A 21,622-nucleotide genomic window follows, 5' to 3' on the forward strand; every position below is an offset into this window, starting at 1 on the left:
CCACCATTGGTGCTATGATCTGATACATCAAGTATAATGGGCAGTTGAATAGATTGAACGCACAATATGCTTCGATTCACAGTATTTGACAATCTGGGCCCACAACCAAGCTGGCTTTCAAACAACAACAACGTCATAAACATCATTACCCCGGATCCAAACCCGAGCACACCGGGAGAAGACAATTAGATATCATCTCCATCCGGACACGACACACTAGAGCAGCCAGTCAGATCGACCGGCGGAGCCCCCTGCAGCTGCAAAGGCGGGTTAAGGCAAGAGCCCGTGGATTCGTGATTGCAGACGTTATCCCCGCAGCAACTACCAACCAGACATCTAAAGCCGGCACCACACTCCGCATTAGTTGTACATTGTGGGCCACAATCTTCTCCCACAAAACAAAAGGTATCGCCGTTGACGTCGAAGCCGCAGGCACAGACGCCTTCAGGACAGGGAACGGGCACGTAGGAGCCACAGTTCCCGCCGACGCAGGGAGTCACGGTGGTGGTCGTGGTGGTGGTCACGGTGACGGAGACGGTGCTGGTGGGAGTGGGCGCTGTAGTGGTGGTCTGGGAGACCCCGAGACAGGCACAGGCGGAGCCATAGACGCCGGGATTGAAGCAGGGGTTATCCAGGTAGGTGGGCACAGCGGTTGGGGTTGACGTGACCTGTCGGGCAGCGACGTTGGCTCGACGCTGCACCGGGCCTCCCAAGGTGGTGGTCACGGTCACGGTCTCGGTGGCCACCGTGGTGGTTACGGTGCTGGGATGGTTAGAATGCTTTGGATATGGAAGGGATGTGATGGGCTGACTTACGTTGGGTGAGGAGTCACTACTACGGCTTGGTAGCTGGAACAGTCGGCCAGACGGCTGGTCAAGGGAGGAGTGGGATTGGCCCCATCCACAATGTGGGCGACGCAGGCCCGGGGTTGACCAGAACAGGGGTAGGGCTGGCCTTGAGCTTGTCCAAGGCTTTGAAGAATCAGGACCAGGGCGGAGTTGAGGGAGATCATTGTGGTAAGTTTGGATGGGTGGTTAGTTGAATTGCAGAAGATGACATGGCCCCGGGTTCCAAGTCGATCTCTGAGCCCACGGAATCGATGTCCTGAAGGGCATAGCTTTCAATTTCATGCTGTCCCAGAACAAGGAAGGCAGGTGGCCGATACCTTGGGAAGATGGTGAGCGTTCTTCGTTGGTAATTAGTGGGAGGCGTTTACGAGTGAGGTTGAGGTAAATTTTGGGTGTGGGGTTGAGGAGGAAGATGATAGTGATGGTGGGGTTGAGGTGAGGTTGAGTATTGATTGGGGAGAGGGACGGCTTTGATTTGCGTGAGTGCGGATCGAGGATGAGGGTGATAGTGAGATGAAGGGATGTCCGCTAGAGGAGTATATAGGAATCTGACGGAGAAGGAGAGGGAATGGCTTATTTGAAGGGTGGATGTAGATCTGCTGTCCCTCCACTGACAGGGATTATCCTTTTAGGAATTGATTTCGACTGCTTTATAGTTTACTCGTTAGAACGGTGCTTGAATCTTTGATGAGTCTAGAGTCTATGTAGCAGATTTACAATCCCCATCCCATTAGATGCCCATAGCAGGTAATTTATAAAACTATATTCATTACCAAAGATTCATCAATGGTAAAGTGGGGGTAAATTTATTTTGCATTAAACCATGTTTCATCCTTCTCTGATAACCTCCCACGGGTAAATCCTTTTAATCAAATCTGCAGGATTCATGCACGTATGTATCTCCCCATCTCCCTATCTCACCTCATCGCATCTCATCTCAACTAACAGCTCCGTCCTCCGCTCTCCGCCCTCCGGCAACAAGTGCCCAGCACCTACCTAAATATGCCTTGTGTCTTGGTCTTAGTCTTAGTCTTGGGAACTGAAGAAAAGTGGAGACGCTCTAGACCCAGTCTAGAATCACCGCTAATATTACTCTGTTTATCCGTGATAAAATCAAAACCAGGTAACTACTGAATCATGAATTCCTCACCGACCATTGGCCCAGACCCACAGTGTTCCTAAGAAGAAGTTTCGCGGCTCTAAAACTGATTTCTCGAAATGTTGAAGGCAAGCCCTAAATTAGCCTACCTACCAGCCTCACCTTGCCTTATCAGGTTAGAAGCGGGTTGGGCCGGTTGGTTAGAAATTAGCGGGTATCCTTGGCGAACTGGGATTAGGGGAATATTAATGGAAGGAAAGGTGTAGAATTATGACTGAGTGGGAGTACGGATAGAAGGTTAGGAAGTTAACTGTGTGATGCTGCGCCATGGTTGTGTGACATTACGCGCAATGGAGGCTGAGCTTGGCTGCAGGTATCAGACGGAGAGGCTTGAAAGGATCCGAGGCGTAAGCACTAGTGTGTGCTAGTGTGGCGAGGGTGCAAAATGATTGGCGGAACAAAAGTTAGTGTGTTCGTATTCATTTCTTGCTCGTGGTCATTAGAAACTAAGCTCTATATTAGGTGATAAGGGTAAATGCCGCCCTGCAATTTGCAACACATCAACTCGACACCACTGAATCCGATCCGCTGCTTCCAGATTATTTGTATCAACTCAACTCATATACACCCCCACGCGAGGCGGACGGGCCTGGGTTCTCGTGGGGCAATTCATGTGCCATTTCCGTATAGGCTTCGGAAGGCAGCTCGGAAACCGGCCGAGGGGCGACATTTTCGTACTGAACGGCTTCGGGGCGTCTGGAGACCCGGTAGCGGAGGAAAAAGATCGCCGCCGCTATAATGGCCACCACCCCCGCCACTGCTCCGATAACTGCACCAGCGATCCACGCACGACTCTTCTTAGATGAAGGACTGTTGGTTGCGGTTGGTGAGGCAGTCGAGGTTTGGGTGGCGGAAGCGGTCTGAAAAGTTGAGGTGATCGAGGCGGTGGTTACACTGGGCGTCGAACCTACGATTGTCAGTCTAGTCACATGAGTATGGTTGACCCAGGTTGGTGGATACCTGAGGTTGCTGACGAGGTGGTCGTCGAGGCGGGCAGTTCGCGGTAGATTGTGTTTGCCGACCAGAAATTCGCGCAGAAGATGTTGTAGGCAGATGGGGTGGCATAGGGTTCCGATTGATAGATGGTCATGGTTTGGCACTGCATTGATTCCGCCCCGCTGAAATCATTAGCAATTTTCATCCGATCGAAAGATCTTTCGACATACCAGTCCAGGGTCTTGTTGACATTATAGTAAAGGATTTCATTACTGCAGGCGGTGGCCCATGAGCAAGTCTGGGACGCTGTACAGCCCGCCGCATAGTGTCCAGAGGTTGTCCAAGTCCCTCCATCAGTCAGAGCTTGGGCTGCAGATGGTCAATCTCATAATCAGCATATCGGAGCAACGAACTGACTGGTGGTTCCGAGATACCATCCCATAAAGTGCGGACTGTCCTGGATGGAGGTGTCGATCGACGTGGTAGTCGCCCCAAGGCTGCCTTGGGCCCAGAGCAAGAACATCAGCTGATATGCCAGCCATGTTGGCGATATCGAGGAGACCCGCATCATGTTCGTGGGAGTAACCCTAATGTATGGAGGATATCTACCTCACGTGGCAGAATGCTGAGCACGGGAGACTCGGATGAAAGGTTCCTCTGCTAGTGCGAAGAACCTTCTCTTATATACCATGATGGAGATATAGCTAGAATCCATCACTAATCTTCACACGAGACTAAGTGATCCTTAGCGGAAGGAAAGTCCACGCCGTTCGGACCCGGGCACACTAAGATGCCCGAGCGAGTCGAGAGGCTATATAAGGCCCAGCTAAGGCCGCTAAGCCTGCGCCGGGTGGGCCCGTGTCATTTCACGATTTCACGTAAATTGCCCCTGAATGGGCATGTCATTGGCCCCCATTAGCGCCCCCGCTAAGCATGGCAGGGCCCCTAAACCCTGGCCATCACACCTCCGTCATTTTTAAATTGCTGAGCCTCGCCGGTAAGCTGGCCTCGACGGCTGTTTCTCCCCTTTCCCATCCCCATGAATCCCCTGAGCTTTGAACATCCGCGATGTTACTATCCAACTTGAAATCGTCGCGCTATGGGCGTTTTGCAGCCCTAACGATTCCGGTGTTTGTGTTGCTTTGCCTGCTGGCCTTCACGTGGGACCCACTGCCGGGGCCTTTGCCCCGTCAGCCGACACCGCAAGCAACTCCCGAGTCTGCTCCAGCACCCAAGGTCGTCGACTCCCCCAAAGAAGCCTCCCATAACACCATCCCAACAACCCGACCAGTGATTTCGGCACCCGCCGGCGATGTGGTGGTGGGTGGGGCAATTTCCGGCATCACCGACAAAATCTGGCAATCCGCCAAGAACCCCCATCTGAGCGACGACCAACACGACTGGATCGACACCTGGTTCGCAAAGAACCCATCCTTCCGCTATGAACTCCTGACCGATGCCTCGGCCGTGACCTTTGTTCGAACTCACTATGCCATGCGACCCGACATCATCGAGGTCTTTGAGACCCTGCCGATCCCGATCCTGCGGGCCGATCTCCTTCGCTACCTGCTGGTACTCGCCGAAGGCGGCATCTGGAGTGATCTGGACGTGACCTGCGACAAGCCCGTGGCCGAGTGGGTTCCGGCGGAATACAAAGACGACAAGATTGAGATGATCGTGGGCTTGGAATTCGACTTTGAATGGCGCGGGGAGGGAACCCCGATTGCGTCACAGTTCTGCAATTGGGTCTTTGCCGCCCCGCCCTCGTCACGTGTTCTCCAGGTGGTCGTCGACGCTGTCGTGGCCAAGATCAAGGAGATTGCCGCGTTGAATCGTGTGCAGATCAAAGACTTGACCCTGGAGATGCTGCCCATCGATGTGGTCGATGTGACCGGGCCCAAGATCATGACCATCGCGGTGCTCGAGAGCCTTCGTCAGTTGCTGGGTCGGACGGTGGATGATCGCGATTTCCACGCCATCAAGAAGCCGAAGCTAATCGGCGATGTCCTCATCATGCCGGGGGTGTCTTTCGCAGCAGCTCAGAGCGGTTATCCTCAAGACCAAGGCGATGCGCTGGTTACGCATCACTATGCAGGCTCGTGGAAGGAAGCCGATGCTGAGGCGAAAGAGAAAAAGAAGCAGAAGCAGAATGGAGGACAGGGCGTATGAAGCATGGATGTAATTGGATTTACCCGGATTGGCGTTTTGAACATTTGGGACGATTGTATGGCATATACTATTGTTGGTGACCATAGCGATGCTTTGTATATGAAGTTCTGATTTGCGACATGTTGTTTGTTAGGAAATATCTGGGATAGCAAATAATGAGAGGAGCTTTCACCAAATCGACAAAACTGATTACTCCATTTGGAGATACCTGTACCTAACTTGGAGGACCAGATTATATTACATGGTCAGCCTTAATTGACATGATTTTTGTTTGTCCACTGATGGTCAAGCCGAGGGCAGCCCCAACCCAGGCATTATGCGTCTGTCATCTGACCACATTCAATATATGGCTGCTGAGCAGAAGGCATCGTATGACAGTATGTGCTGGTTAACATCTCTTGCAAGGATCAAGGATGTGGATGTATAGTGATCAAGATCTATCACCGCTCCTGCCAGAGACGGAAACAGCGTCTGGAGAATGGCTTGCACATAGCCCCCAGGCCACCATCGCCCCTCACCCACCAAACCCAAGATATCACAACATCTTGGGGGAGGGGGCCTCGATCTCAATCTACGCCCACCATTGACCGATCGAGAAAAGCACTACTTTACAGCGATCCAGCCGTCAAGATCACAAAGTATGTTTGGCCTATCAAACGGGTGGTTACAGTTCCTCATATCATAGCAGAAGCGTTGTCCTGTCCACATGCTCAATTTAGCTGAGGGGCGAGAAAGATCGAACGAGGTTGGCAGTCTACCGCTTCGTATGCATCGATAGCTTGACCAGTTGCTTCAAGTAATGCGGCTAAGCCACTGCGTAATTCCTGGGGCTGTGGATGATTTGTGGTCACCCACAGGCCAGGATCTAGTGTCTTCTTTTGCCTGTTCTTCTTAGCTTCCTGATATCTCGGCTGGATAACAGCACTAGAATAGGATGGGATCAAACATCCTTCCAATTATCCTTACTCGAGCTGATATTATTTTTGGTCCTGTCCTTGTGAAGTGCTCGTATTGATTGTTGATTGATTGATTCACGCTTCATCCCTAGAAACTGTCTCATTTGCGAAGATCGGCCCGGGCTGCTGCCTCTGCATTGAGTTCTATATCAAGACTTTGACTTGTAGCTGGGCCATTTTTCTTGATTTGCTTGACTGACGTTCAGTTTATTGTTTGAGATTGAGCTTGGAAAGGAGCCTCGCCACAATGCACTTTCCTAAAAGGCAAGTGCGACTACACAGAACCTTCCTGTCGTAGCCTGCATTGTGGCTTCGTCTTATCACGCGCATGTCGACTACATAATCAGATTAGCATCTTGTAACACCTCCACAAGAATCTCGGCATTGGTTAACCGGTTCATCTAAACTTCCCTTGCGGTCCTCATTCTATAACCTTATTCGGATACGAGGTGCCACGGAACTCTATATCTCGAATCCAACTACACCTCAACTCCGACATATGGATGCTCCTCTCACAGTCTGATACTACAGCCTTGGCGCAAGCCCGCTAGCCAAGATAAAGCATCACGACAAGGCTTCGATCAGTACTCGGGTTCTCCGTGTCGTGTATGAAGTACTCTGAATCGTTGGTTAACTTCTTACTTCGTTCCTCTCCCTTTTTCTCTGTTTGCTGGCATGATCCTTGTAGTCCTCTGGTAGTCCTTGAGGGCTCGGTTAGATACGAATTAGGTAAATGCATACGAGGATGAACTTGATGCAGCTGACCTGACACGAACCAGTTGGAATCGAGATACCCCACGTGGGATCCTTGACGCACCTATACCAAGGGATCCAGTATGTAGTCTGATATTGTCCTCCGGCTCAAGCATGGTAATATAAGAACCTCGATTGCTCCCCGGTGGTTCGGATAGATGGATCTTTGAGGGGTTGAAATGAGGGATGGTTTTTGCGCAGCGATGTGATGTCCAGATGACAATTTTAAAACCCGAGGAAAATAAGATAAAAGAGACTGTTGAGAGCGGGAAGGAAGGGGAAAAGGCGACGCTTTTATTCTATTCTTGATAGTGATCTCATCTAGTGAAGACCGAATATAGCGAACCGAAATGATGTGCACCGTCCCATGTCGCCTCCTCAGGTATTGTTCCTGTTGGGATGTTGGGTGTTCGTTTCTAGTGTGGTGCTTGATTGTGCTTAGTACACGTTATGGCAGATTTTGAGGACTAGGGATTTGGAAATGGGATTGTGGCAAGGATGGTGTGTTGAAATCTTAGATTAAGGGTTTTGGTCACATTTGCTTTGAGAAAGGGCGGGGAATTTACATGATTTGTTGAATATGTGAATATGAAGTGTAAATGATAGAGATTCATTCTAGGGATACAATGTTTTATGAGAGTTTGATGGAGGTTGAGGAAAGGATGTATATTTTGTTCTAACTATGTACATGCAAACGAAGACTGAACCAGCGAAACGGAATGAAATAAAACGAACATAAAATGATATCGACGTCACGACGGCAGATGCCACTCATCTCAAAGAAACCATCGAGTGCTTGTCTGTAACTGGGGAGGGCAACGGGGCGGGTGCAATCCGGCAGCGATGTCGCATCCCGACGAAGAACAAGCCCAAGGCGACCAACCACTCGGACCAGAGGATCGGCAACGCTCGATAGAGGAATGGATTACATCCATTCGTCCAGATCTGAAGAAGAACCTCATAAAGCTCATGAGCGGGAAAGATGTACCCCACGCGGTAGAACCCAGCTGATAGCTCAAACGGGGTGATGCTACTCGACACGTTGAGAATAATCCAGGTGAGCATGAAAAATGGGAGAAACTGCGGGGGAATAAATGCCGTTGCAAAGTCGATGAGTAGAAAGTTCAGGTGCATCGTCAGCCAGATGGCTATCCAGGTTAGGGCGAATTGCGATCCAGTGACGGACCACGACTCCCGGAAAGCCCAAATGTAGCCGCTCATCACGAGGGCACCAATGAAGGTGTAGAGGAGGGAGAGACCCACGCGGAAGAGGAGGTTTTGGCGGAGGGAGAGGCGGGACGATAGGTTCCAGTGGGTGGAAAGGCCATTCAGGGCCATAAGGAAGAAGAATTGTGGGAGGATGGCCATGACCATCGACACGGTGTTGTAATAGAATCGGACGCCTTGGGGCATGGGAGCGAGGTCGGTGGATGTGCCGCCAACAGGGAGAAGGAGAGTTGCAGCAATGACTGGGTCGGTAATGTTGCTCGCTGTGGATAGCAGCGTGGTGCCGTGGTTCTGGACATATACGGCTGCAGTGGTCTGGACGAGCTCGGCGAGCTGCGAGTACACTCCGGTGGCGTAGGAAGCATATCTGGCGCCCTTGTAGTAGTATTGGAGGGCTTGGGAGCGGTCATACGCCTGGACTGCATCAGAGGAGGTCACTGCCACTGCCAACTCCGTCGAGGCATTGGCCCGGGCGTAGATGGCACCCCAATAGTGACCTTTGCAAACTGCACGTTGTATGTCGTCCTCAGTTGGGTACTCGGCAGGGGTGTGTTGATCGAGGGTGACGATAGAGGGGCCTTGAAGAAGATTGTAGGCTCCGACGACTGACTCGCCAATAGGCCCCTGGTCGTAATCGACATATAGCACGTGCATGGCACTGTATCGCGTGGTGTCGTGAAAGGCGGTGCCATAGAGGTAGCACATATTGGCGAGGAAGAGAAGCTGTAGGGTGAGAAAGGCCCCCCCTACGCCAATTAGGAATGGTCGAGGTAGCTGCATGTTGATTCAATGGGGGAAAGTGAAAGGTAATGAAGAAAAAGGATTGTAAGTAAACGAGTGCCACAAAGGGGCATCCGAGGGAGAGATTTGTATAGAAGGCAGGTGGCCGCCAAGACGGAGGGGATTAGCTAATCACCTCCGAGTGTTGCCAGCACAGCCCTATTTCTGGCACAACCTTAAAAGCAGTTCCACTTGACCCCTTAACCCCTCATCCTGTCCAGAATGGCAATTGAATTGGCATCATGCAGAAACATACGGCCTGTGACACTTGCTATACACGGAAGGTCGGCTTTTTCCTGTCCGAACGGCCCGTGCTAACCAGCGTAGATCAAATGCGATAGCGCTCGCCCTCGCTGTGGCTGGTGTGTCCACCACCATCGGGATTGTTCCTATTCCCGAGCCCGTCCCAGAAGGAAGACCCCGTCCAAGACGCACCGGGTTAGCCTCATTGATCGCATACGCCGCTTGGATGAACGGATGACAAAGCCGGATGAGAAACCAGAGCAAGATTCCGGGCCTCCGCCGGATCATGTTTCAAACCTCCAGCCGTCGCCGAGAATCATTCACTTCGCTGGGTGGGAAATTGGCAATTTGCTCGTGGACCCGGCCATTCCCAGCCTACTGCCTGAAGGCCTTCATTGGATCCAGTCTCGAACTGGAGCCGTCATTCCCCTGCCCAGGTTGAGCCATGCCCCATGGGAGAAAGCTCCGCCGACATGCACCGTGGGCCGTGCAGTCATTCCACCGCTTGCTGAGTTGCCGATGAAGTCGGTGCTGAAACAGTACTTGGATGTGTACCATTCATCCAGAATTCGGATGATTTTTCCTGTGGTTGACTCCTCCCTGTTCTTGCAGACCATGGAGGCAGCGTATTCACTGCATGGTCAGCAGACGCAGCGGTGTTGTGCGGCTGCATGCATCTTTGCTTTCATGGCTCTGGTGTCCAGCATGGACCACGTCGCAATCGGTTGCACTGCCCCACGTCCTCCCCCGATTTCTCGAATGGCATATGTTGAGAATGCACGAGCACTGATGCCATATATGGTCCAAAATTCGTTGAATCTAGATGCTATTCAGACGGCTCTCCTGCTAGTAAGCCAAGCCCTTATGCCTTGGTTCGCAAACTCACTCGTCTCAGGCAATCAATGGCACTCTCATCGGCGAACTACAAACAGCCATTCACCTTACATCAATTGCCGCACGACAAATCATGGCAGTTGGCGCTCACACCTGTAGCGAACCCCATGGGAATGAAGCCCACCACCTCCGCACTCTCTTCTGGATATGCTATGCCTTGGACAAAGACCTTTCTTTGCGAACCGGTCAACCCCACTGCCTTCGCAGCGATGACTGCAACCTTCAACTTCCCACCGCATATGTGGAGCAACTCGGCTCTCGCATGGCATATTCGCCACGATCAAACCATCCCGAAGGGCCTCTGTTTCCTGTCGACCTTCGACTCAGCATGATAAAATCTCGGATCTTCACGGCTCTGTATTCATATAGTGGTCTTTGTAAAAGCGACGTCGAAATCATCCGCTCAATCCGCGAGCTTGACGATGAACTCGAGCAATGGCGGACCTCTATACCAGCCCCGGTCCGCCCTCAACTCTCCTTTGCCCATCAACTCGATGCGACGGCTCCCAAGAACATGTTTCTAGTGCTCACCCATTTGGACTACTATTCCTGCGTGAACCTGATTCATCTCGCAGGCGGTCGCTGCCAGGCCTGGCGATCCACCACCACGCCATCAGGCATGATGGACGGCCTCCGGTTAAGCCTCACCTTTTCCGTGGAGGCGAGTCGATCGCTGCTGCTCTTCCTTTATGATTCCGAGTCTATTGTTAGCGCAGGGAGTTTCTGGTATTGCATTCCCTCTGGTGATCGTCCTCGCGCTGCTAACGTCAATAGGACCTTACTCTTCTATCCCATGTCGGCGATTTTGACGATTTTCTGTAATATAGTAGAGAATCGGCATATGAACACAGCGAAGCGCGATATACAGCTATTGGAAGCCGCAGAACATACCACTGAGAAGTTATTTTTGAGGCAGAGTCTAAGGGCCGATAAGCTTGTGGAGTTGCAGCCCGTCACGAGGTTTATATCTAGTTTGAAGGAGTTTGCGCAGCAGGCTGTTGGGGCTGCCCTGAATCCAGAGACATAACATAATTTGTGCTTCTTTGTAACTATGATTCATCATGACAATAGTAATGCCTGAGGCTAGACACTGATGGCTAGAACTGTCTGGCAGGTTTTCAACGTTGTTTTTGATTGCTGTCGCTATCTACGGAAGATATGGAAAGGAAACCCGATAAAAATCAGCTCAAACAAAGCGTGAACAGAAAGAAACCAGCGGAGAGCTTCGATATTCAATTATAGGCTCAGGCAATTACCTGACCGCTCCTTTCTTTGCGACACTTTCTGACGTTTTTGGATTACATCACGCATACAATTCATCTTGAAGAGTTTTCTTCTCGTGGTCGTGTACTCTCTCGTCATTGAGCAACACCCTGACATTTTCAATTTTCAAGTTTGAACAAATCCCATCTCAATATAACCTCCCATCAAAGCTTTTCGTCGACTACTGCCCGCCATGGATTGCCACGAGAAAAAGACCAGAATAAACTAATCCAGCAGTTTCCGACAGGTGGTTGGGATAGTTGCTGTCCTCAAAGCGCCGCTGTCCATTGCTTCACTTTCCAAGCTGATCCATCTCGAAGAGTGTAGTATGCGCACTAGGCTGGACTCGTTTCAGTCTATCTTGATCATCCCAGATGACAGCAATAAATCAGTTTCATTTCGCCAACCGTCCTTCCGAGAATTTCTTCTCGATCCAAATACCAGCGATAAAACAAGGCTTTCAGTGGACAGACAGTCGACAAATCGAGAGTTAGCGCACACATGTATTGAAATCATGGATTCTCAACATGGTCTTCGACAGAACATATGTGGCCTGACTAGCCATGTAACCTCAAAAAATGATGTTGGAATCGAGAATATTAAAGAGTGCCTTTCAGCAGAGCTCCGCTACTCTACCCGATACTGGGTTCATCATCTTGAACAAGGAGACTTGATCGATCACAACCAGATACATGAATTTCTCAAGAAACATTTCCTTCATTGGCTGGAGGCGATGAGCATCTTGGGCCATTTACCAGACGTTGTAAGCAGTATCAATGTACTACAACATATGATACAGGTAAGACCATCCTCCTGTATAAGAGACGAATCTGACGGCTGTGCAGCCCCAAGCTGGTGCCGAGTTATCCAAGTTCTTGTATGATGCCGAACGATTTCTTTTGAAGAATATGCAAATCGTCAAGTCACATCCTCTCCAATTATATTCCTCTGCACTGGTATTTGCGCCAGAGGAAAGTGTTATCAGGAGCACATTCCTTCATTGTATCCCATCACACTTCACCCAGCTACCCAGTGTACCTCAGAATTGGGGTGCAAATCTACAAACACTGGAAAAAACAGACCGCTGGGTCTCGATGGATCACGTTGGCTATTCCCCGGATGGACAACTATTGCTTTCAGTTGCCCATACATTTATTTTGCGACTGTGGGAGAGCAGCACTGGTAATGTGCGAGATATAGAACAGGCCCGTTCTACTGATATCCAATCACCCACGTTGTCACCAGATGGGCGGCTGTTAGCTGCAGACTCCGTTGACTGCTCAGTACGATTGTGGGACTCGCTTTCAGGTAACCTCAAACTTATCTTGGAAGGTCATACGGGCTGTATTTGTCTGGTCAAGTTTTTATCAAATCAACAGTTGGTCTCGGCAGACAACCTTGGAACATTCAAAACATGGGATATTGTGTCCGGAAAGCTGCTGCGAAGCGTACGTTTGAAGCGTTACAGACGGTCCGAGAGATGTCTTAAGATGCAATTCTTGCCTGAGAAGAACTTGCTAGCCGTGGGCTTAGGGACAGGCACAATACAGCTCTATGATACGGTCGACGGTCAGGTACGGTATACACTGACAGGCCCTTGTGCAAGAATTTCATCCTTGGTGTTCTCGCCAGATGGAAATTTATTAGCCTCCGGATCGGCTGATGGCACAGTGAAATTCCGGAATATCCACGAAGGCACTCTGCATGATACATGGCACTGCCACACAGGTTCTGGCGTGGTTGACAGTGTGGCCTTCTCCCATGATGGCAGATCATTGGCAGTGGCCTGTGAGGGGGGGCTGAACATCTGTAATCTAGACACCAGCTCGATCTCATCCACACTTGATAGCCGCGCCATGACATCCGTGAGCTTTTCACCTGATGGCCGACATGTGGTGTCTGCGCACGAGACTCTGGTGATAATCTCTGATACAACTGAGAGTGAACAAAAGTTCCCTCTGGAAGAGCATCAGGCACCGTGGGCCTTCATGGAGTTTTCCCCGACTGGAAACCTTGTGGCCATCGGCTCGTATGACGAAGAATGAGGCTATGGGATGTTTCGACGGGTACAGTACAACACGTACTAGAGTTCGAAGCAACTGGCTATGCCCTGGTCACCTTCTCTCCACATGGCCGACTCTTAGCCGGGTACTCGGGGAGGGATGGGCTCATGAAACTATGGGAAGTATCCACCGGGAAGTTGCGACATACTTTAGCAATCCATGCTAAGCAAGTTGGATCGCTTCGGTTTTCCCCAGACGAGAGCCTGCTGGCCTTTGAGCTCGTTGACGCAACAACACTATGGAATACCACCACGGGCTGGAGCAAGCAGATCCCAAGGCCAGAACACTTGTCTAACTATTCCACAATCTTCAACACTTTCACCCCAGAGTTGCAGTTCTCCCGAGATGGTCTATCAATATTGTCCTGCGAAGGGGAAGTCATAAAGATCTGGAACACAACGGACGGCTCTTTACATCGAACCCTGACTGGCCATTCTGGCGTCATTGATGCAGTCGCCTTCTCACCATCTACCGATCTTCTGGCCTCCAGCTCACGGTATGAAAAAACAGTGAGAATATGGAATATCACATCAGGTACACAGGAACGTGTGATCCAAGGCGTCTACACACGTGAATTGGAATTCTCGCCCGATGGCAAGCTGCTGGCTGGAAAATATCATGACAACATCAACGTGTGGAATGTTTCAGACGGAATGCTGCAGCAGACGTTGGAATTGTTCGACTGGCCTCTGCACGACTGCAATGCCGAAAGGTCCTGGTTTCTGGACCCCAACAGTGATGAATACACAATGCGTCAAACGGATCAAGACAGTCTCATGATATTAACTGCTGAATGGATACTTCTCGGACAGGAGAAAATCTTGTGGATTCCACCGGAATATCGAGGGGAGCTGGCGACCTCGCGTGTGAACGGGAATACGGTCGTCATGGTGGATATGGTGGGTCATGTGTCCTTTATAGGACTGAATAGGTCTTTGGGAGGCTAGTACTTGATATTGCTCTATTGCTACTGTGTGGGTTACTTATATTGCTTTCTAATGAATCGTTTGCTACATATGAGTCTCAATCATGGCTAGAAGAACTAGAGATATCCCATCCCACAAAGGGCATCGATACCACCGTTGGCAGTACCGTGTAATTTGACCGGAGACTGGAAACAGACCCACTGTGGGGCTGATACGTGGGTGTGGGGCTAGTATCGTTCGTCAGCAGGTCTATTCTAAAGGGGCAGAAACAAGACCGGGTCAGAGAATTCTTCACATCTAATAAGCTTTCACATAACCAAGATCTCTAGGTAACAGGGTCATAAATCTTAATCTTTGAGTATAATTTCTAATCACATACAGCTATATATCCAGTGGGGCTAGGAAGTGGCGGTGCCCCAGACTGAAACACTAATACACTCTAGCCTATAGGAGCGGCTATCCGTCCAAATAGATTACTCTTATCTTGAATTTGCCACCAACCTTCTTGACTTCAACTCTCTATGTCTGCAGCCAGCCAGTATGAACGCAGCCCGCATTCAAAAACTACCGCACAAACAAACTTCTTCCACGGCAAGATTGAGCTGTGTGGGATGCACTAAACGGAAAGTCAAATGCGATAGGCTTATTCCCTGCACTAACTGCCGGACTGCAGGGGTTTTGTGTGTTCCGGTCGAGAGGAGACGACTTCCTCGTGGGAGGTCTCGTAGGCCAGAGACTGTTTCGTCACAAGTTCCTATGGGTCATGATGGTACGATAGTCTCGTCGCAACTCCCACGGGGAAGTTGGTTTCCAGAATCAACCTCGTCGGATTCGATGTCGATGACATCGCCCAGCGGAGGAATGTTTAACCACTCTATACAGGCATCTCACCCTACCACAGGTCTTGATGGCACCCGTAGGAGAATGGTAAGACCATTCTCGATGTCTCTAGGATGCGTCTGACGTTGATGTAGGCATGGGATCAAACTAACAGCCCCGGTTGGGTTATCGACCCGTGCCCTCAATTCATTCCAAACGAGGCCCTCTTCCACTGGACAGGGGCAGCTAGTTATCGAGAGCGTCAACAGCTGCTGCAGATCTACCTTTCTCAGGTCGACCCGATCGTGAAGATCATACATGGTCCCTCACTTCGGGCCCATCTATTGGAAGGAAAATGCTACTTGAACTATGGCCCTTGGCATCCAGCACCTGCAGCCCTTGCATCTGCCGTCTACTATGCTGCCAGCTGTACTTTGAGCCCAGAAACCTGTCTTTCCTCTTTCGGAACAGACAAAGCGTCTTTGATCTCCAAGTATCAGAATGAATCAAGATATGCTCTCGAACGAGTAGACTATGTGTTGACAGAAGACCTCACGGTTCTTCAAGCATTTGTTATCTCTTTGGTAAGTAACCAGCATCATGGCGTGCCGCCTACTAATAAGCTCAGATCGCAATGAGATGCCACGACCGCACTCGACGCTTCTGGACAATGCTTGCCCTTGCGTTGCGTATCGCACAGGCTCTATCCCTGCACGATCCTAATCCCCCGTTTCCTATGAAAGCATTTGAGAGAGAGATGCGCCGCCGACTATGGCACGCCATTGGCTGGCTGGACATTCAAGCATCCTTAAGTAGTGCATCCGAGCCAATGATGCAAACAAGCTGGCTCAGATTCCAACCCTTTCTCGATCTGAATGACGATGAATTCAGCGCGGACCTTGAGATACAAGTATCCACAGGCAGGAAAATCTCCGAGACTTCTCTTTTCCATGTTCTTTCCTACGCTCAGGAAACGACCCGATACTTGACAATCCCGAACTCCACGCGATCCACAAATGCCCGACGGCAACAAACTTTAACATTCAAGAAACGCACAGACGAGTTGCTCGTCGGGATTCAACCCGACAAGAACAATTTCCACTGGTACCTCAAGGAGCTTGCTCATTCCATCGAGGTATTCCTGCAACTTCTTGCTGTCCGGCCACCACAAAAAAACCCCGTTTTCGAACCATGCCCCGTCACCAACGTCCGAACATTGAGGCTAGCCGTAGAGGCCCTTGACTCGAGACGTCGGGTGTATAGTAGCGCCAAAACTCAACAGTGGCGGTGGATCCATCCTCTGTTTTTTCCTTGGCAGGCACTGGCCGTTGCTCTTGCTGAGGTTCAGGTCTGTGATGATATACGGTTAGTGGAGAGTATCTGGCCGCTCATCGAGCAAACTTATCTGTCGTTCAATACCCTCGATATTGAGTCGCCAACGGGTCGGCTGCGACAATTGATGCACGACATGATGGAGCGAGCTAGGATGTCGTATAATCGAATGTTGCTGGTTTCTCTAGGTGATGAAAGTGGGGGGTCGATCTTGTCCTGGGGACTTTTGTCATCGATGTTACAGCCAGGCACTGGTCATCAGGCAGATGAGTCTTGGATTCAGGTGGCTGATGTGGGAAATGAAACATGGGTCGACAGGGACTTGATTGATCTCGGTTCTCTTGGACCGGGATTTCACGATACCAACTCGGCTGGCTTTGGTGTCGATGATCCATGCGCTTTACCGGCGAGTGATTCGGTGGTGTTGTTACAATAGGTCACTTCCCAACGATATCGTCATACCCTCACTTGGATCTCTCAGACCCAGACAGCATCAGTCAGTCAGAACCCAGGTGGTGTTGACTGAGTGGTTATCTGTCATACATGATATCCCCAACTATCTCTCCTAAGTAATGATCTAGAGACTATCAGAGCGTTACTCATATCCCATTTTCCATCCCTCCCTCATTACAACCCCATACCCCCCAACAAGGACAACAGATCCAACCTCAACATAATAAACTAATCCAACCCACCTCAAACCCCTACCCAGTTACTTACACCCCCCCTCTCATTCGTCATCATAACGAATCCCTAAAATTATTCAAGTCCGATCATCTATCCCATCGGAACTAGGACCAGCACAAACCCCGACCCGTCCCCAACCCCGACCCCGGATCCGCTGACAAACCAGCCCCACCACCTATTATCCACTGATCTGCAGTGAGTCTGTTTCTAAACTCCGGTCCTGTTACAATGATACAGACACAAAATATGTGTTTGCTGTTGTCCTCGGTGTGCTGCTTTGTTGTAAAAGTACGGGATCTATTCTACGCAAATGTATGGAATAGTCTGTCCTAGTTGTCTCGGGAGAGAATGGACCTAGATACATTTCCCTGGTCAGAGATTGCCAAGTTCATAGGAACAAAGCAAAGTGAAAGGTAACAAACGAAATACATCCACATTGTATGATGTACAACATCCCGAATCTGTAAAAGTTGCATAATAAAGATAGGGCGCCATTCAGCATACTGAACCTTAATTCAATCCCTAGATTAAGTTATGTCAGGTTGTTGGTTCTTATCTACTAATAGTATGGAATACTATAGGTAGTAAGACTGGATATATGTTCACCAATAGGGCATTGTGGATGAATTACGGAGGGCTGGATCACGGTAGTAGTAGATAAGCTTAATACTACATAGATTATAGATGATTTTCTATACTATCTTTGGTCATAGAACCATAACTTACTTGGCTGTTATACAATATACACATGTCTTTTTACTAATATTAAGTGATGAAGGTATCCAACTCGGAGTCTGTGTATACTGTATCAACCCTAACCCCGGCCCGGGGTGGATCCTCGACATGGATGCGCGCTCCCGCCGGAGTCTGCAACAAGTGCCATGTCCTGCATATACTCTAGTCTAGTTTACCATACATCAACACAATATATAAATACTCTCCAACCTCTCTTTCCATCTCACTAACCACCCCTCCATCCACCCCATCTCAACCACCAACCAACCAAGCACAAAAATGTCCCCCCCCATCGCCATCCTCGGAGGCGGTCCAAGCGGCCTCACCCTCGCCGGCATCCTCGAACAACTCGGCCACGACTACATCATCTACGAACGCAGCGCCGAATCAACTCCCCCCCGCGGCGGCTGTCTCGACATCCACCGCAGTAGCGGCCAAATCGCCCTAAAAGCCGCCGGCTGTTTCGAGGAATTCAAGAAATATGCTCGTGGCGGGTACGCCACGATCCATTCTGTGTGGGATGCTCACGGCACGGAATTGTTTAAGTTCGGGGAGGGGAGGGATTCGCCGGAGATTGATCGCGGGCAGTTACGGAGGGTGATGTTGAGTTCGATTCCCAAGGAGAAGGTGAAATGGGGGTGTGCTGTGAAGAATACGTATAGGAGGGATGGGGATGGGCAGGTGGTGGTGGAGTTTGAGAATGGGGAGGTGGCGGAGGGGTTTGGGCTTGTGGTTGGGGCGGATGGGGTGAGGAGTAAGTTGAGGCATTTGGTGAGTTTTGTTTCTTTTCTTGGGGGGGAAGGGGATGGTGCTAATGGGTGGTTATGGTGATAGGTCACGTCCACTGAACCGATCTACTCCGGGATTCTCTTCCTGACAATGTTCATCCACCCCTCGAACCCCTACCACTCTATCCTCGAGCAACTAGCCGGTCAAGGACCGATGGTAATTTGTGGCCGGGAGAAGAAAATCTGGATCCAGCGACAAGGGGATAGCCATTACCGGATGGATTTCGGGTGGAAGGGACCGACTGATTTCCCTGCTGCCGATGAACTCGATCTTGCTGATGAAGATGCCGTGAGGGAGTTTCTTCTCCGAGAAGAGTATTTCGGTGGACACACGTCTGTCGTCCACGACATCATTCGGAACTCTACCGGTCCCTTTCGCACCTGGCCGTTGTATTACTTCCCCCCTGATAAACTCAGCTGGGAGACTGCCCCCGGGGTAGCCCTGATTGGGGATGCCGCGCATGTGACGACGCCGTTTGTGGGCGATGGGGTGAATTGTGCGATGCGGAGTGCGTGGATCCTGGCGAACAAGATTGGGGAGTTGGGTATTACGCAGGAGGCGGTGGCGGCGTATGAGAAGGAGATGTTTCCGTATGCGCAGGATGTGATTCGGCGTAGTGTGTTGTCTGGGGAGATGTTCTTTGAGTGGGATAGTCCGAGGTCGTTGATGAAGAATATGCTGTCCGAGGATAGGGTTATTAGGGATGAGGGGGATTATTGAGTTTGTTCTTTAGATAGATTGTGTGTTGACGAGGTTGAAAGAGGGTCATGTATTTTTGTGAAATCTCAGCTAAACATGGATTTATGCTCTACAATCTCCTGGTAAGGCGTGATAGAGGTGGATGGAGGGGGAAGATTGTCGATGCGAGTGCCGTGGGAATTCGGACCCATTTGGCGCTGTTGGGCTGCTCGCCAAAAGTCAAACTCGGAGGGTTCGACTCGCATGGACCCGGGGAAGAAAATAGGGACCAGACTCATGCCCACGCCGGGATACTGCTGCTCCGCGGCCTTCAGCGCATCCGCCACGCGTTTGCCCCGGATGGGCTGGCCCAGATCGCGAATGTGAACCCCCAATGCACTCGGAGACCGCGGGGCTCCCGCGGATATCACATTCTGTATACTTCCCAGGGCTCCGATTCCCAACAGGTCTGATAGATAGACATTGATTAGTTCTCATATGCCCTTCATGGGGAGCCATGCGATGTCACTTACACCAGGTATCTATCTCCAACCCATCGGCGGTAATCAGCAGGCCAATCCATTGAATGGTTAGAAGCGCGGCCGCCACGCGGGTGAAGTGTGAGGGGGCCGAGGTGCGAGTTCCCCGGGCCAGAATCTCCAGATCCAACCCTACCCCCTTTTTCCCGAGGATGACCACTGCGTGTCGGCTCCCATTGCCTTGGGTAAGAGTCACGGTGGCCCCCCCTTTGCGGGGACACGACCACTTCTCTTTTCGCCACTGAGGGAGAGAGCCCTCCAGGAGGGCCAGAAGGTTCCCATAGGCGGTGATGAAGAAGGTCCCCCACTCCCCATGCAGCACCCAAGGCAGCATCGCAATGACCAGCTGCACCAAGATGACCAGAAAGCCCGAGTACCATACCCAGTCACGATGTGGGACGCCATGCTTGTATCCCTCTTCGTCGATGACTTCATAGACCGAGATGTGCAGCGCTTCCCACGGCTTCTTCTTTTTCTTCTTCTGTTCTCCCGGGGAGCGGCATTCGGCAGAAGGTGGATGGGCCGAGATGGCCTGCCAGGGTGAAACATGGGCTTCCTCATTTTCCATCTCCTCGTCATATCGATCATCCAGGTCGCGCAACATGCGACCTAAGACCCACGAACTGGTGGTTCGGACATGTCCGGTGTCTGCACGAATCACGAGGGTACTGAGCATGTCGGTCTCGGGCATCAGGCGTCCCTCTATGGCACGTAAGCGTGAGTGGCAATAGGGGTAGTTTGTTTACTTGCCTCCAACCATTGACAGTAATGCTGTGGCAGAGTACGCCACCCACCCGAACGAAAAGGCGACAGGGGTGATGATGCGCCCCGCCAGCTGGGCGACCGCTTGTTGAACAATCTCGGGGCCTAACAGAAGAAGAACGGAGAAAATATCGCTAGGGTTGACCCATTGTGCTGCAAAGTAATCAGCGGCTGTTACAGGGTCCTTGATGTTCACCGATCGGAGGCTGTTCAGCCGGGCGGCGATCATTGGGGCCATGTCCGGGGTCCAGTGAGCATAACCACTCGGAAGGAGGGGTAATGGTGACTGCTGAAGGAGGGGGAGGGAGAAGATAAGATATTATTCTCTCGATGCGCTGTCGGGGGTCGTTTCTGATCACATGCATGAATGTACAGCACAGCAAACGCCACTTCAGCCGCTCCCCCTCCCCCCTTTTGTACTTCTGCTTCTTATTTGCTGCCTGCCAAAAAAGCAAACAAGAACAGCAAAGCTAACACTTCCGGACGGACAAACACAGGAGACGAATGGGCTGTGGAGAGATGGTCATTGAGCCCTAATATTAGGCTATAGTGGGTCATCGGGTTCCTTCACGCAGGAAGCTTCAACCCCTCAACCTCGGGGACGATACAAACGTCCGAATAGCCCGGGCTAGTCCGATGCAAGTATGGTCCCCGTAGGTCCCCTATCAAACAAGCTTTGACACTGATTGACGGACCGCTGCCGCTGCCGCTGCCACCCAAAATCCCGCATGCTTACCATCCCATTGGTTCGGTGAATAGAGCTAGCCAGTCCGAGTGTAATATGTATGAAGTACCAGTCGGGTATTATACTACCTACAGATATAGCTACAGACAACTAATCCGAATCAGGTCTAAATACCCCGAGTCATGACAAATTGGCAGCCGTCGCTAACTATGGCCGCACAGGCAGGAGCGACGTGTTCCCCTTCTGATAGGTGACTGTGCAGTTCGCATGCATGGCAGTCGCGGTCTTTCCGACATGGTGCAGGACGTGCTGGACACTAAATGCAGGATGCTCTTTCCGGCGCAACAGCTTCTCATAAGGCAACCGAGACATGGTAGTA

At 50.8% G+C, this 21,622-nt stretch overlaps 9 protein-coding genes across 9 annotated transcripts; 5 read left to right on the forward strand and 4 right to left on the reverse strand.

Moving 5' to 3' along the window:
- Nucleotides 1-185: 185 nt before the first annotated feature.
- Nucleotides 186-1,412, reverse strand: BO94DRAFT_620479 (uncharacterized protein; the record flags this gene model as incomplete). The annotated part of the gene is made up of 2 exons (XM_025616934.1): nucleotides 816-1,412; nucleotides 186-762 (listed from the first exon to the last, which is right to left on the reverse strand). Exons 1-2 carry the CDS (start codon nucleotides 1,010-1,012, stop codon nucleotides 186-188), a joined length of 774 nt encoding a protein of 257 aa, XP_025471738.1. The 5' UTR covers nucleotides 1,013-1,412.
- Nucleotides 1,413-2,403: 991 nt separating this feature from the next.
- Nucleotides 2,404-3,276, reverse strand: BO94DRAFT_530869 (uncharacterized protein; the record flags this gene model as incomplete). Its single annotated transcript, XM_025610770.1, has 3 exons — nucleotides 3,174-3,276; nucleotides 2,968-3,125; nucleotides 2,404-2,914 (listed from the first exon to the last, which is right to left on the reverse strand). Coding segments are annotated over exons 2-3 (484 nt in total), but the record flags the coding sequence as incomplete, so codon positions are not given.
- A 583-nt stretch (nucleotides 3,277-3,859) lies between these two features.
- On the forward strand, nucleotides 3,860-5,374 carry BO94DRAFT_530871 (glycosyltransferase family 32 protein). The gene has a single exon (XM_025610771.1). It carries the CDS (start codon nucleotides 4,012-4,014, stop codon nucleotides 5,110-5,112), a length of 1,101 nt encoding a protein of 366 aa, XP_025471740.1. The 5' UTR covers nucleotides 3,860-4,011; the 3' UTR covers nucleotides 5,113-5,374.
- A 2,218-nt stretch (nucleotides 5,375-7,592) lies between these two features.
- BO94DRAFT_562697 (SNG1 family protein) lies at nucleotides 7,593-8,828 on the reverse strand (the record flags this gene model as incomplete). Its single annotated transcript, XM_025614310.1, has 1 exon — nucleotides 7,593-8,828. One exon carries the CDS (start codon nucleotides 8,826-8,828, stop codon nucleotides 7,593-7,595), a length of 1,236 nt encoding a protein of 411 aa, XP_025471741.1.
- Nucleotides 8,829-9,272: 444 nt separating this feature from the next.
- Nucleotides 9,273-10,992, forward strand: BO94DRAFT_507816 (fungal specific transcription factor domain-containing protein; the record flags this gene model as incomplete). Its single annotated transcript, XM_025609635.1, has 3 exons — nucleotides 9,273-9,920; nucleotides 9,967-10,691; nucleotides 10,740-10,992. Exons 1-3 carry the CDS (start codon nucleotides 9,306-9,308, stop codon nucleotides 10,990-10,992), a joined length of 1,593 nt encoding a protein of 530 aa, XP_025471742.1. The 5' UTR covers nucleotides 9,273-9,305.
- A 474-nt stretch (nucleotides 10,993-11,466) lies between these two features.
- BO94DRAFT_606044 (WD40 repeat-like protein) lies at nucleotides 11,467-14,238 on the forward strand (the record flags this gene model as incomplete). Its single annotated transcript, XM_025616508.1, has 3 exons — nucleotides 11,467-12,027; nucleotides 12,074-13,221; nucleotides 13,275-14,238. Coding segments are annotated over 3 exons (2,673 nt in total), but the record flags the coding sequence as incomplete, so codon positions are not given.
- A 365-nt stretch (nucleotides 14,239-14,603) lies between these two features.
- BO94DRAFT_507818 (Zn(II)2Cys6 transcription factor) lies at nucleotides 14,604-16,961 on the forward strand. The gene is made up of 3 exons (XM_025609636.1): nucleotides 14,604-15,144; nucleotides 15,192-15,620; nucleotides 15,665-16,961. Exons 1-3 carry the CDS (start codon nucleotides 14,758-14,760, stop codon nucleotides 16,802-16,804), a joined length of 1,956 nt encoding a protein of 651 aa, XP_025471744.1. The 5' UTR covers nucleotides 14,604-14,757; the 3' UTR covers nucleotides 16,805-16,961.
- A 1,108-nt stretch (nucleotides 16,962-18,069) lies between these two features.
- Nucleotides 18,070-19,299, forward strand: BO94DRAFT_507819 (FAD-dependent oxidoreductase; the record flags this gene model as incomplete). Its single annotated transcript, XM_025609637.1, has 2 exons — nucleotides 18,070-18,561; nucleotides 18,625-19,299. The coding sequence occupies 2 exons, from the start codon at nucleotides 18,070-18,072 to the stop codon at nucleotides 19,297-19,299; spliced, it is 1,167 nt and encodes a 388-aa protein (XP_025471745.1).
- Nucleotides 19,300-19,341: 42 nt separating this feature from the next.
- On the reverse strand, nucleotides 19,342-21,033 carry BO94DRAFT_530874 (uncharacterized protein; the record flags this gene model as incomplete). Its single annotated transcript, XM_025610772.1, has 3 exons — nucleotides 20,547-21,033; nucleotides 19,791-20,498; nucleotides 19,342-19,726 (listed from the first exon to the last, which is right to left on the reverse strand). Coding segments are annotated over exons 1-3 (1,316 nt in total), but the record flags the coding sequence as incomplete, so codon positions are not given.
- Between the last annotated feature and the right edge of the window lie 589 nt (nucleotides 21,034-21,622).

Source organism: Aspergillus sclerotioniger, assembly GCF_003184525.1.
Source record: "Aspergillus sclerotioniger CBS 115572 chromosome Unknown BO94scaffold_3, whole genome shotgun sequence".
NCBI lineage: Eukaryota > Fungi > Ascomycota > Eurotiomycetes > Eurotiales > Aspergillaceae > Aspergillus > Aspergillus sclerotioniger.